Below are 15,520 nucleotides of genomic sequence, written 5' to 3' on the forward strand. Positions count from 1 at the left end.
TGTCTTTGGTGTCTTTAGTGTGGGAGAACCCGGAGCACCTGGAGGAAACCCACGCTGACACGGGGAGAACATGCTAACTCCACACAGAGGCTCGAAACCCACCGTCCCGCCCCTGAAGACTGGAGTAATGAAGCTGAGAACTCAGCTTTTGATCACAGGAATAAATTACACTTTACAATATAAAAAAAACAGCCATTTAAACAGTCATTTATTATAGTCGGCTTTTGTCTTACAGACACATTAAAATGTACAAATTCACGTTATTTCATGTTTACATGCAATAGAGATTCCCCAATTTTTTTGTCAGCTGAACATCTTTGACCTAATATATTTATTTAAAAGTACACCCTGAGATATTAAAGTCCCCCTGTGGTGAAATTCCAGCTTTTAATGTAGTTTATGTGTCTATGTGGTGTTTTTAATCTGCTTTAAGACATGTGTAGATTCATAAGTGGACAGCATTGCTGAGTATTTTCTGCTTAAAACTGCAGTGAACCAAAGACCGTCTCAAAAACACGGTTTGAAATCGCTGGTGTTTCTGACGTCACAAACTACCTTGTAACCAATCAGATCAACGTGTGATCGTCAACCAGTGGATCTCTGAGTGAGTGAGTGAGTGAGTGAGTGGAGGCGGGGCTCATTTGCATATTCATGGTTGAGTTTTAAGTGATAACATTATTAACTACAGGGGGACTTTAATACTTAAGTTTTTGAAAACACTAATTTTGTAGCCTATAATAATTCATACAAATTTGTATTCTAGGCTACATTTTGAAATGCAATTTCATTTCTTATTGCATTCAAGCTTTAAATGCATGAAAAAAACATTCAAGGTGAAAAAAAAACATTTAAATATGTATTTTTGGTGATCCAAGATGAGTTTTAAGGGATAAAATAATTGAATGCAGGTAATTAAGTCAGGTCATTAATAAAATTAAGTCCATGATAATAATAAATAATAAAATAAGTTATCTGATATCGATTAATGGTCAAATGACATGATGCAGGTAAACAAATAATTTTTTTTAAACTATTTTTACTAGGCTAAGCATTTTATTTTTGTTTTTAATTTTAAAATTACTTATTTTTATTTAAAATTTTCATGATTTAATTACTTAAAAGCTTTTCATTAAACTCACAAAACCCAGACGTAACGTAATATTTAATGCACTTAATTTTTTTAATAACAAAAAAGCTGAATACATTTTCTTTCTACGTGGTACAAAATCATCCTATTCAAATCAATGTGATAAATGAGTTCGGTCAAAAGTAATCTAAAAGTAGGTCTGATTACATTAAACTTTAAATGTGTAAAGTAATGGATTACATCTACATAGTCTTTTCAGACTTCTACCTTCTGGAAGGCGTAACGAAAACTGCCAGATTTCAGAATATCTTTTTTCCAGTAGCTCTAATTTCTACACTCATATTTATTTTTTCTCTCGTGTAGTACCGCAATTAACTGCACTGTTATTATGTTTAATATTTTTTGCTGCGGTGTTGTTGTCTGCTACGCACTGACTGTATTTGGTGTCTGCAACTATTATAATACATTGCATATACGTGTGGGACGCCTTATACCAGTGACAAATTCCTTGTGTGTTTTGCATACTTGGCCAATAAAGTTAACTCGGATTGATTCAGATGTCACTCAGTATCTCAGAATCAGTAACCAACTACAATTTAACTACAATAAAAAGTAATCTACCCAGCCCTGTATAGGCAGAGGAGATCAATCTTGGATCTGAACTCTACAGGTTGGTTGATCTCCACGAACAGGATTGGCCAGCCCTGATTTACTCTGCCTCATGTCATCTCGAACCTCACATGAGTTTTTTTCTTATTCTATGGAAGGCAAAACAGTATATTTGCATATGTTGAGGGCGGGGCAACCTGTCACTCACACGAGATCCAACAATAGCAAACCACAATCATCCAACCAATTCCCCACAGACAAAATGAAGCCCCGTCCACATTTGTTCTTGTTTCAAAAGTTCTTGTACGTCACAATATAGAGAATATACAGAAGAAAAGATGATCGCAACTTCCATTTCATGCCAGCTTTAAAGTCCCCATGAAATCAAAAATTAAGTTTTTTTGGCTTTTAGTATGAATATGTTAGTCTTACTGTTATTTATAAGCTAGTGTGCTCCAAAACAATGACAAAAAAATTACATTTTGAAGATATAAACTTTCAAACGTCTCTCTCTTCTGCCAATATGGATCAATGATTTCGATTTCTTGTCAATCAAATGCTCTCTCGAATCTGAAGCTCCGCCCCCTACATTATAAACAGACGCTGAAGCTGCGGCTGAAATCAGCCACTTGTTCAAATATTTACTATTTTCTACATGATGAATATCACATAGTGCACTATATAGGGAATAGGGAATGATTTAGACAGTGTGTATATGCTTTCCATTGGTGCAAATGAAGTCTGGTTTCACGTTAGAGTCACGTGAACCACCGCAGCTCCGGTCCAGAGACACAACACCCAGAGCGGATCATATGAGCGAGTCGACGCAGACCAGAACATGTATCAGACCCGTTTGAGTTCTGCACAGAATGCTGTATTATGAAGAGATATGGAGATTAGGAGGAAACGTCTCCGGTTAGTATTGTAACCTCGGTTCCCTGAGGCCTCATCTACACTACTGCGTTTTAGTTTAGAAACGGAGAATTAAAACGAATACAATCTCTGTCCACACCAGCGTTTTAGCTGCGTATTATAATTGATCTCCGTCCACATTAAAACGACTGAAAACGCGGATCACGTGACACTCACCAACACTGGGCGTGTGTGTGCCGGTGTACACAGCCGCATGTAGGCGGTTATAAGATTGTAAAATGCAGAATTTACTTGCACAACAGCTGCTAGCAAAGACATCAACGTCAGTAACGCTTGTAAATTTGTTATCCATGTTGCAGTCACTAACGTTGCGTAGTCCAGGCTGCTTTTGTATGTTTTCTTCCCGGGGACGGGTCATGTGATGGGTGTCTGACGAATCAGGGAAGGATACGCCATGACTGATGACACCCAATCATAGAGCCGAGCGTGAGCTTCTGCGTCATCGTTTCTAAAGTCCTCCGTTTTGACCGTCTTCACTAGGGGTGTAACGGTACGCAAAAATCACGGTTCGGTACGTACCTCGGTTTTAAAGTCACGGTTCGGTTCATTTTCGGTACAGTAAGGGATAGAAATGCAAAACATTAAACTGCTGGTTGTTTACTATAAACTTTTTTTTAACAATTTGTTTACACTTTTTTATAAAATATAACGTAAGGCTAATAAATAAAAAACATATAAAATAAAAAAAGAATAAGAAATAAAATACTGCTGCAAAGTTCTCCACTAAATAAAATACTCTCAAACCAATATTGGCCGTGATGCTAGCTAGCGAGAGGCTGGGCTAAAGCGAGCGTGCCGTGTATGTGGTGATCTTTATTTATGCGATATTTATGTCCGAGCCCGACCGGAGAGTTAAAATCCAATTTTTTTTTCTCATACTAATGACACGTGTACGTTTGTTTGTGTGGAAAGCCCGCTTTTAACAGAAAGGCATTCGGAAATGCCCACAGATGAGCGCATCAGCGCTCTTAACACAGGCGCGTGTGCACGTGCTTCGTTGTCACAGCAACAAACAAATTTCCGCACACAGGAAGACAGATGTTATAGTAATATTTTACATGTATTTGAATCACAAAAACTATTAATCAGATTTAATCAGTGCAACGCGGAGACTTCCGACACTTAATATGTTCGTGTGGAAACTGGGAATTGACGTATGTTCCGCACACAAAACTAGCCTAATTTACGTGAAAGATTGCATTCGGTGCACATCTGCACCGTACCGAAAGTCCTGTACCGAAACGGTCCGGTACGAATACATGTACCGTTACACCCCTAGTCTTCACTAAAACGCCCTCCGGAGATTCAAAACCCAAAACGGGGTCGGCAGTGTTTCTAAACTTCTCCGTTTTAGGTCTTCGTTTTTGCCGTTGTAGTCTGGACGGGAGGTGCAAACGTAGCAAAAGGTCTAAACGAAAATGCAGTAGTGTGGATGGGGCCTGAGAGGCAGGAACTCAACATTACGTCAGCTGTGACGTATATGGGAACTCCTCCCTTCTCCACTTTCGCTGAAATCTTATGGGCTAACGCCAGCTGGGGACAGTTGGCCATTTGTCGCGAAGCATGCAAATGCTGACAGGTTCGCGGGCAGTATAAAACGCATGGGCGCGACAATTGCGTCAGAATCACGACTGAACGCTAGCAGAGCTGATCAAACAGCGACCACGGCGGCTAACGTAATGTCTCGTTCCCGCCTCTCAAGGAAACCAAGGTTACGATAGCAACCGGAGACGTTCGCTTTCAAGGCGGTAACTCAACATTACGTTTACTGTGACGTATATGGGAAATGTATTGAATCCCGCCATGAGAGCAGTGAAGATAAGCCCTGATAACGGGGTCAAACCACACCCACACGTAAGAGACAGAGTTCTTAGCCAATAGCCGCGTCGCTAGGAGTATTCGTATCTCATAAGCGAAACTAGACCAATGAGACGTCTGCTCGGACCCTATCAAAATTTGCATATCCCAACGCAATGAAAGCGAAGGCTGCACTGATCAGGGCAGACACAACACAATAAGCACTCAAGCATGAGAGTTAAACAGTGGCGATGGTGTTTGCGGTGACAGCTGCATCAATCTTAATAGCCATAACACAGAGTTAGCAGCTAATGGTAACTACTGCATAGCTGGTTATAACAGTTCACAATACATGAGTAAAACTCACCAAAAGCACTAGTGATGCTACAGACGGTATATCCAGCTTGTAAAACCTGGCGAATGTGTTCTGAGAAGACCAGCCAGCAGCAAGACATAAATCCTGGATAGACATACCTCGAGACCAGGCCCATGAGGAAGCAATCGCCCAAGTAGAATGAGCTCTGATGTTAAGGGGACAATCTTTCCCCTGGTATTCGTAAGCCAATGCAATAGCGTCCACAATCCAGTGAGAAAGTCTCTGTTTTGAAACAGCACTTCCCTTATTATATCCACCAAAGCACACGAACAGCTGGTCCGACTGACGAAAGGTGGCTGAACGATCCACGTACATCCGCAAAGCCCTGACCGGGCAAACAGCGCTCTGAGCGTGAGCGTCACGCGAGGCTGACGGGTCAAGAGATAAGGCGGGCAGGGAAACAACCTGTGCTCTGAACGGTGTATAGGGTATATGTCGAACGTCGCATGACGAAACCGGAAACCTGGTCTCATCGCATCCGCTTGTCATAGAAAGCTGTTAACAGCCGTATGAACTGACGCCGATATCTATGGAATTTTAAGGTAATCAGCTAACCTACCTATCTCACTTTGTTATTGGCGTTTTATTCTATTTAAATATCTTAACGTTAGTGTGAAGATTTTTTTTTTTTTTTACTTTTAAATATCGATCTTCACATGCGAGGGACATTGGTTATGATCATCTTTGCTCGCTCCTTTTAAGTTATCTTGAGTAAAACAGTAAAAAAATGCATGAAGCACATACAAAAGACCTGAGCCGGAAGCGATGCGTTCGGTTTTCCGGTTTCGTAATGCGACGTTCGACATATACCCTATTGAGTGACTTTGGAACGTAGCCTGGTCTCGGCCCGAGAGTGACATTGCAGTCGCCAGGTCCGAAACAGATGCAATCGTCGTTCACCGAGAACAAGAACGAATTGCCGAGGCGAGAGCATGGAGTAAGGCCGTCTTCAGGGAGAGCTCCTTAACCGCAATCGAAGCTAGGAGCTCGAACGGTGGTAGAGATAGAGCCCTCAAAACTAAAGCTAGATCCCACAGTGGCACAGAGGGAAGGAAGAAAGCGCTGCGTCCACACACTTCGAAAAGGTGCGGGGGCCAGGCTGAACGGAAGCACTGAATACTGATATGCCGTGCCTTCGAAAGCAAATCTCAGGAAGCGACTGTGGCACGTCGCTATTTTAACATGAAAGTACGCGTCCTTTAAATCCACTGAAGCGAACCAGTCCCTGTGACGGATCTGTTCCAGTGTTGTCATTCTGAACACGTGCTTGTGAAGAGCTCGGTTGATGGGTCTCAGGTCCAGAATCACAAGCACTGGGGCGGCTCGTGGTGGGCTTTGTGTGGTGTTGGCACTCTCACGCCCTCAAGAGGCCATTATAGTTATGGGTTGTGACTCTGCACTGCTCTGGGGCAGGGCGAGTGACACAGTTCTGGGTGCAAGAGGAAGAAAAGGTTCTTTTTGTGAATGGATACATGTTTTTATTGTGGAACTCACTCAAACAGAAACAGCATTTAAACACACATTGCAATTGTCATCTGTAGGAACATAGGGAACATGACGCTTGGGGGCGGGACTTCCACCATGCTCTCTTCCTCTTGACCGCTCCATCAGGAAGATGGCTTGGTAGCCGAGGATGGCACACGGACTCTCTCGCGGCACTGGCTCCTCCTCTAACCCTGATGTTTCTTCCCAGGCCCCTGCTTGTTTCGGCCGAAACGAGCGTCCGGTTTGGGGCGGGGTGCCACGGCGGGCTGTCAAGCTGGCCTTTGAGTGTGCCGAGGCGCCAAGAAAAAGCGGGATCTCGAAGATGACTGGAGTGAGCGACGGGGCATCACGTGGCTCATCGCCTTGGCGCGCTTTTGCGTCTCGGAAAAGCACTCCGTGACCGACTGCAAGACGTCACCAAAGAGGCCGGAGGGAGTGACTGGAGCGTTTAAGAGCATCTTGAGGTCCGAGTCCTTCAGGTCAGCTAGGGTAAGCCATAGGTGCCTGTTAAGGACGACCATGAACCCCATGGAACGGCCGATGGCCTGGGCAGAGCGCTTGGTAGCCATCAGCGCGAGGTCTGTTGCCGCACGCAGATCCCTGATGACGTCCGCATCAGCTGCGCCACCGTACAGGGATTGTAGCAGTTTTGGTTGGAACACCTGTAGTATTCCCATGGTGATTCCCATGGCGTGAAGAGCTGATGTTGCCTCACCCGCAGATGCAAAGGCCTTATCCGTCTGGTGGGCCGTGAACCTGCACACCTTGGAAGGCAGGCTGCGGTCCGAACCCAACGCAGACGAAGACGGGCACAGGTGCGCGGCAACGGTCTCCTCGACGGGGGGCATGCGCACATATCTGTGGGGTGTAGCCCATGACTTCACCACGTGCTCCATGTACGTCTGGGTAAGAACGGGGTTCTTCTCCTCGACGCAGCCTGGCGACGGCTCGACTGGAGGTGCCACGAGTTCCCGAGGACCCTGACGAGCTCCTCCTGGAGGTCTGCAGGGCCCTCTTGGTCGGGCGGTTCGATTCAGACTAGGGCTGAACGATACATCGAATTTTCATCGTCATCGCGATATGAACTCCCGCGATGAACACATCGCAACAGACAGCCTGACACAATGAATAATGCCTGGTTCAGATTAGCACTACACGTTTTTGACTCATAAAATCTTGTCGTGGACAAGAAACATGTCAGACTACACGTTGCTTTCCGACCAGTCATCGCGTGCCGTCACACACACACATTCACTCGCACGCACAGACACACAAACACACACACTCACTGTCCCTCGCTCACTCACTCGCTCGCTCACTCACGCACACACGCTCACTGGCGCGCACACACACACTCACTGTTGCACTCACTCACGTCTCGCCTCGCTCACATATTCAACCCGTGGAGGACCGTTAAAGAATTAAACATGCTATAGTCTTTCTGTCGTGAAGCATCGCAGACGCGACGTAGGTTGTCGCCCACTATACGAGATGAAACGATCGAATCTTGCGTCCCGACGCCCGTTGTCGTTATTACGAATCTCCACGACACCCATACGTCAAACGGATCGTGCCAAAATCGCGCTAAAATCGTGTATTCTGAACCAGGCAGGTAATAAACGTTTGACATATCACGCAAAGAACCTATTAAAGCACTAAGACATGGGAAGAGTATAGTTAACAATCACATTTATCGCAAGTCATATCGTCATCGCAATATTAAACAATGTTATCGCACATCGCAGCTTTTCCTCATATCGTGCAGCCCTAACGCCCAGTCCTTTTCCGATGCTGAGAGCGACATGGAGTCGTCTTCCCCGCCAGCTCCGAAGGAAACAAAGTTCGCGACCACGTGGGGCGGGGATGACTTCTAGCGTGAAGAAATAGATTCTGACGCAATTGTCGCGCCCATGCATTTTATACTGCCCGCGAACCTGTCAGTATTTGCATGCTTCGCGACAATTGGCCAGCTGTCCCCAGCTGGCGTTAGCCCATAAGATTTCAGCAAAAGTGGAGAAGGGAGGAGTTCCCATATACGTCACAGCTGACGTAATGTTGAGTTACCGCCTTGAAAGGGAACAGCAGCTTTAACAAACTCAACAACTCTAAACTGTGATATAAACTAAACTGTCTAAGCGGTTTTAAAAAAGGGGAGGAGTTGTTCGATATGCCCCACCCTGTCTTCCTGTTTCAGTGGTAATTCAGACTGATCTCATGAAATGGCGTATGTATGACACGCCAATTCGTATTCCATTCGGCGTGCTATCAAGACGCATAATCGCTTTTTGGCGTGTTTTTCAATCACATCTGGGGATATGGTTCGTTTCGGCGTAGACATGCATGCGGAATCACATGCGGGGATAATGGCAGATGTTGTGCCGAATTTTGACTCCCCGCCAAATTATTACCCCCCTCGTTGAAGTCAGTACCTGATTCCCTAATCCTAACCGCACGTCTAATCCAAACCCCTCACCCACAACTAATCCTAAACCTACCCATACTAGGGCGTAGACATACACACGGCGTAGACATACACGCGGATAGCTCAAAATGCGTACAGATAACAGATAACTTGGCAGTGGCGTGTATGTTTACGCAAAGTCATGATGTCATGTTGGGTAATTATGTCAACACATTGAACAATGATACACGTTTCAAAGCACTTCAGTGGGCCTTTAAGTTACAAAAGCACCACAACGCTACAATACAAATCAGAAAATAATGACTTGAATCTCAGCCGGTCCCTCACACAAAGCTATCGTATGGCTCAGAAGACTGGCTGTATAAAACATGATGGAAAAGAGCAGCCTGGACATTCTGCCAAATGTGTTTTTGTGTTGTGGAATATGGCGGTGCTCAAATGATGAACAACTTTTCTACACCTTTAAAGGGATAGTTCACTTTGAAATTAAATGTTGGTATGTTTTAGCTTACCTCAAGGGCATCCAAGATGTGGGTGTCTTTGTCTCCGCAGTATTTTCAATTTTGATATTTTTAGGTTAAACCGTTCTTGTCTGACAGTCATATCATGCAGGTCTATGGTCACTGTCTCAAAGAGCATGCACAGAGTCCAAATTAAACAATTCCCCATCGTCCAAATTCAACAATTCCCCATCGTAAGTACACATTGATGGCCTAAGACACGACACGAGCGGTTTGTGTGAGAAAACGAACGGTATTTATATCGTTTTTACCTCTTGTAACACAGCCACGACCAAGTGATCTGAGGGCGTGAGCACATCCTGGTGTGTGACGTGTGCGAAGACTGGTGCATAGATATATATATACACTAGATGTCGCCTCGGCTATGGCAGTTCATTGGAACGAATGTCTTTAATGCGAAATCTAGTGTATATATGTCTATGCACCAGTCTGCGCACACGTCACACTGAAGGAAGCGCCCGCGCCCTCAGATCACTTGGACCTGGCTGTGTATAAGAGGTAAAAACGATAAAAAATACCGCTCGTTTCGTGTCTTAGGCCATCAATGTGTACTTACGATGGGGAATTGTTTAATTTGGACGATGGGGAATTGTTTTAATTTGGACTCTGTGCATGCTCTTTGAGACAGTGACCATAGACCTGCATTATATGACTGTCAGACAAGAACGGTTTGACCTAAAAATATCAAAATTGAAACTACTGCGGAAAAAAAGACACCTACATCTTGGATGCACTTGAGGTAAGCTAAAACATACCAAATTTTAATTTCAAAGTGAACTATCCCTTTAACTCTTATCAGGGGCGTAGCCATCATTTCAAAAGTGAGGGGGACAGAATGTCAAGCATTATACCAGTTTTTTTTCTTTCTTTTTTTCCCCAGACCTTACAGGTTATTGGTTAATTGGCTTAATATGCTATTCATGTTTAAAGCAATAAAACAAAGAAAAAAAGGAATACAGATGTTCTGTAATCTATATTGCACATGGTATTGTTTATTTTACTATATTGTTTACATATTTTAAATAGTTTTTTTTTTTATGTTTTCACATAATGAATGTGTATTGAAAAATTCTTAACTTATTCCAGTCATTTGTTTTCCCTCACCTCTGAAACTTTCTGCTTCATTCCCTCTCAACTCTAAAGTAACTTCTGGCTCTGTCTATTGACAATAAAGAAGTGTTTGAAATCTGCAGATACAGGAAATTGTGACATACATAAGAAATTATGTACACTGCTGAACAATAACCAATAATATGAATCCTAAATTATGTTTCCTATATTTTGCTAATGGTAATTTTAGGATTGGTCTATATTAAGGGTGTCACGATTTCGATTTAAAATCGAAATCGATCGAAATTAAGTCACAATCTCGATCATCGAATTAAAAAATGGAATCGTCGATGCTGCCACGCCCCCATGTCACGTTCGGTCGGCTTGTCAAGCAGAAATCTATGCGTCTATGACAACTCGAGGTATCACACACACCGGACGAGAAGCGTCGCGTCTTTGACAACTCAAGGTATCGCACACACCGGACGAGAAGCGTCGCGGCGCGTCTATGACAACTCGAGGTATCGCACACACCGGACGAGAAGCGCCGCGGCGCGTCTATGACAACTCGAGGTATCGTACACACCGGACGAGAAGCGCCGCGGCGCGTCTATGACAACTCGAGGTATCGTACACACCGGACGAGAAGCGCCGCGGCGCGTCTATGACAACTCGAGGTATCGCACAAACCGGACGCGCACTTTCATGTGGCCTGCAATATTATGTTTAAGGACATTATGGAATTAAGATCATGTCTATGTTATGAGGCTACTGTACAACGTTGCTTAGTCTGCACTTTATCTCTATCTCAGAGAGCGTCCGTTAACTGAATGTATCCTGAAAATCCGATAACATCAGCAATTTTCATTCAACCAGCTGATTTCTGTAAATGAATGTAAAACATGTATATTGCAGCAAAGTCATAACGACGATTTGAGACAAATAAATGTATATAAAATGTATTAATTTATAATAAATGTAATATACAATGTGAATGGCGCTCTCTGGCGCGGCAGGATTCATTTTGAACAAGGTCCTGAGCCGTTGCTGGGCGCCGCGGACAGACGGCGAATGGCGCCGCCGGTGTGTGTGTGTGTGTGTGTGTGTACACTCAGAGAATAAAGTGTTAGAATTTTAAAGACGTGGCTCTGCGCGACGCATAGATTTATCTGTTAAACTGTTTGTTTTGCTGTGAACTTGAATGTCATCTTCTGTGAAGAAGACTGCAGTTATAAAAGAGAAACTAGATCGCAGGTTATTTTGCTTTAGTTTCCAATTGACTGAAGAAGTATTGTTACATTATGTTCTTAATAAATGTTTTAAATTTGACAATGTAGTGTGGTACATTGCGAACAAAGGTCAGATATTATGCATAAAAGTTTGGTCTAAAAATGGCATAGCAACCTGTGCTGAAAAAAAAATAAAAAAAGAGTAAAAAACGAAAATCGAATCGAACTGTGACCTTAGAATCGAAAATGTAATCGAATCGAGGATTTGGAGAATCGTGACACCCCTAGTCTATATATGGTACTTCAAACACCTGTTGTAGATTTTATACAATAAAAAAATGCAATAGCAGGTGTTTTTAAAAGTCAGTCTATCACTTTTCACCTGTGGAGTTTCTTTTTGTTGTGTGTCATCCTCTTTCTGACCTGACAACCCTAGGCTCCCTGTTTCTTGATCAATCTTGACAACACAGAAGAAAGAAAATAAAAACATTAAATTAGTGCAATAATATTAATGAACCCTATAAATTAAGACCTAAATTAGAACATTAATGCATACAATTGCATACTGCATTTTTATTGAATGGTAACACTTTACAATAAGGTTTCATTAGTTAACAATATATCTGTCTGTCTGTCTGTCTGTCTGTCTGTCTGTCTGTCTGTCTATCTATCTATCTATCTATCTATCTATCTGTTTCACTTAACCAAAACTGTCTTTCATATTGAAAACATTCAAACTTAATGCTTTTAAAACTTCTTCAAACTTTCTGGTTAGGCTTTTTAATGAAAACTTAAAGTTTGTCTACAAACTTTTTTAATCTAATTGTAAAGTGTTACCTTGTTATATGGTAAACATCATGTACACATGTTACAACGCTGCATGATTCAAGCAAATAAGTTAGATAATGGCTGTTAGCCTAATGCATGAAAATCCAAATTCAGCATTAACAATCACAATCTTTATTATAGTTTGAAGGGCTTTGATAACATATCTGTGAAAATAAAAGACATTACGAATAAAAAAGATCAAAATAAGCTGCACGTTTGTGCAGTAAAGTTAGTGAAAATCTTAAATTTCTTGAAGATTCTTCAATCTTCAATTCATCAAGAAAATTAGGCGAAGTTATTCATCAATGACAATGAGCAACCCAATTCGGATACCACATGGTAACTTACGGTGCTGGACTTTTTCGCGAAAAAAGAGTGTATCGTTTTTTGCCGTTTCATTTCGACCTCGACGATAGAATCAGTGCGGGTGCGAGCATGGGCGTGTGGTGATGCATGAGCGCGAGTGACTGATTACCATGGCAACGTGAAAGTCACGTGTAGATAGACGATCTTTTCTCTTTGAATTTTAAATCTGTATGTATAACTACACATTGTCTTGCGAAAACCTCAACATGTCGTGAACACTTCCCCTACGAAAAAGTGCGGGGGACAAATTTACACTTTATAAAAAGTGGGGGGGACACGTCCCCTGCGTCCCCCGCGTAATCTACGCCTATGCTGACAGTCATATCATGCCGGTCTATGGTCACTGTCTCAAAGAGCATGCACAGAGTCCAAAATAAACAATTCCCCATCGTCCAAATTCAACAATTCCCCATCGCAAGTACACATTGATGGCCTAAGACACGACACGAGCGGTTTGTGTGAGAAAACGAACGGTATTTATATCGTTTTTACCTCTTGTAACACAGCCACGACCAAGTGATCTGAGGGCGTGAGCACATCCTGGTGTGTGACGTGTGCGAAGACTGGTGCATAGATATATATATACACTAGATGTCGCCTCGGCTATGGCAGTTCATTGGAACGAATGTCTTTAATGCGAAATCTAGTGTATATATGTCTATGCACCAGTCTGCGCACACGTCACACTGAAGGAAGCGCCCGCGCCCTCAGATCACTTGGACCTGGCTGTGTATAAGAGGTAAAAACGATAAAAAATACCGCTCGTTTCGTGTCTTAGGCCATCAATGTGTACTTACGATGGGGAATTGTTTAATTTGGACGATGGGGAATTGTTTTAATTTGGACTCTGTGCATGCTCTTTGAGACAGTGACCATAGACCTGCATTATATGACTGTCAGACAAGAACGGTTTGACCTAAAAATATCAAAATTGAAACTACTGCGGAAAAAAAGACACCTACATCTTGGATGCCCTTGAGGTAAGCTAAAACATACCAAATTTTAATTTCAAAGTGAACTATCCCTTTAACTCTTATTTTCTAGACGGTGTGTGAAGAAACTCACTGTGTCTGCGGCTGAAATGCCTCCTTCATCCTCTCCGTCACTCAGCAGATCTATGCACTCCAGCACTGGCCTGAGAGGGCCCTCCTGAAACACCATGGCATGCTTAAATCAGTGTGCTTTACTATACACACACTCAAGTGACAAGACCCAGATCCACACAACTGTCCTAATAACTCAAATTAGAAATCAAGGCAGTGACACTTACAGACACAAACTCCACATCATCCTCCACATCTTCAATGACTGTAGAGGCAGACATCACATCTGTGCTCGATGGAGCATTACAGCAATCACTGCGAATCAAAACACAGCCATTTAAAATGCCTTATCAGTGCTGCATGCATACATTATTGCGTACGTCTTAATATTGTAACTAGTACTGACTTCATTTACGTCATTAAAAGTGTATATAACGTTAGTGTTGGAAAACGAGTTATCAATCCTGCAAACAGCTTGCATCATGAATCTCAACTAACGTTACTCGTCGACAGGAGAAAGTCTCACCAAACAATAAGTTCTGCAGCGATAATACTTGCAAATAATTCACTGTAAAGACATATTTACCGTTTCTAATGCTGGCTCTTCTCAAAGTTAGCAAAACATTAGCAAAACTCAGCAGAGCAGATAGGAAATGTGCGTTATGACGTCACAGGAAGAAACGTCTTCAAAATAAAAGTCATCCAACGTCCATGTGAACGCGTGTTATTTATTGTTTATATTTTAATAATAATGAAAAATTTAACATTTAAACTATTGTGCCATTTTTTCCAAGTTCTTCTGTGGTGAAAAAAATGTATGTTGTGTATGTCTGTTTTTAATGTGCTTTAAGACAAATGTGTAAATTCATAATCATAAGTCAACAGCATTGCTGAGAATTTTCTCCTTAAAACTGCAGTGAACCAAAGACAGTCTCAAAAATACACAAAGTACATATACAGTTACCAAAATGCTATGCTGTAATGTTTGAATCATCACTGTATTTCTTACAGTAATGTTTTCAGGGCCGAAATTAACCAATAAGAGAGGCTGCTTTTGGCCCCAGGGAATCCGGGGGCCCCAACAGACACCCATAGCCTATATCAATCATATATAACATATAGGTCTATTAGTTTTCTAAAAATTTTGTTTCAGGATATCACCATTAAAATTGTAACAATTTTACATCGCGAATGCGCTGCCCCTTTTTTGGCCCCCAATAAAGATTTTTTATTTGTGAAATTATTATTCATTATTGCATTTTATACTGAGAAAAAAAACTTAACGATTACATTAGATAAATATTTGACAGTTTATTTACAAATGTAGAAAAAAAGGTTGAGTGTTTTTAGAAAGAAAGCAAAATAAGTAGTCAAGTCTCCTTTATTCATACAGTCTATTTATTCCAATAAAGATGGTTTCAAATCAGCTTTACAAGGATAAACAGGAAAATGACGATTGAATGATGCAAACATAATTCAGTTATGCTGTTAATGGCTCTAAAATGACATTTTTGCATTGTTCAGCTGATTCAGTTCAGTTCAATAACTAAGATCTTTAAATATGAAATGAGTTCAATTCAGCAATATCTGCAGAAAACAGTGATATCATCGTTCAGCTCAGTTCTCATCCAATAGTGTCAGTGCAGCCAAATCAATAATATTGCTGATTATTATGTTACAAAGGGAAAGGGGTGTATACTTGTTGCCGGACCCCTAGAATTGCAAATCACTGACACTGAGTCCAAATCACTGCCACCTATAGGCATATTCCTGT

General features: G+C 42.0%; 1 protein-coding gene across 4 annotated transcripts in view; it reads right to left on the reverse strand.

Moving 5' to 3' along the window:
- The window catches only part of znf451 (zinc finger protein 451), a 28,634-nt gene extending 14,175 nt beyond the window's left edge, over positions 1-14,459 (reverse strand). For 2 of the 4 annotated variants that reach the window (XM_079634687.1, XM_079634686.1), the window contains exons 1-4: positions 14,333-14,450; positions 13,974-14,061; positions 13,769-13,852; positions 11,892-11,966 (exon numbers count right to left, since the gene is read on the reverse strand). In XM_079634687.1, coding sequence (XP_079490813.1) covers positions 11,892-11,966; positions 13,769-13,852; positions 13,974-14,027 — 213 coding nt within the window. In that variant the 5' untranslated portion in view covers positions 14,028-14,061; positions 14,333-14,450. Of the gene's footprint in view, positions 1-11,891; positions 11,967-13,768; positions 13,853-13,973; positions 14,062-14,332 lie in introns of all 4 variants that reach the window. The other 2 variants (XM_079634689.1, XM_079634688.1) reach the window with 2 other exon arrangements.
- Positions 14,460-15,520: the final 1,061 nt, after the last annotated feature.

This window comes from Phoxinus phoxinus (assembly GCF_949152265.1).
Source record: "Phoxinus phoxinus genome assembly, chromosome: 14".
Taxonomy (NCBI): domain Eukaryota; kingdom Metazoa; phylum Chordata; class Actinopteri; order Cypriniformes; family Leuciscidae; genus Phoxinus; species Phoxinus phoxinus.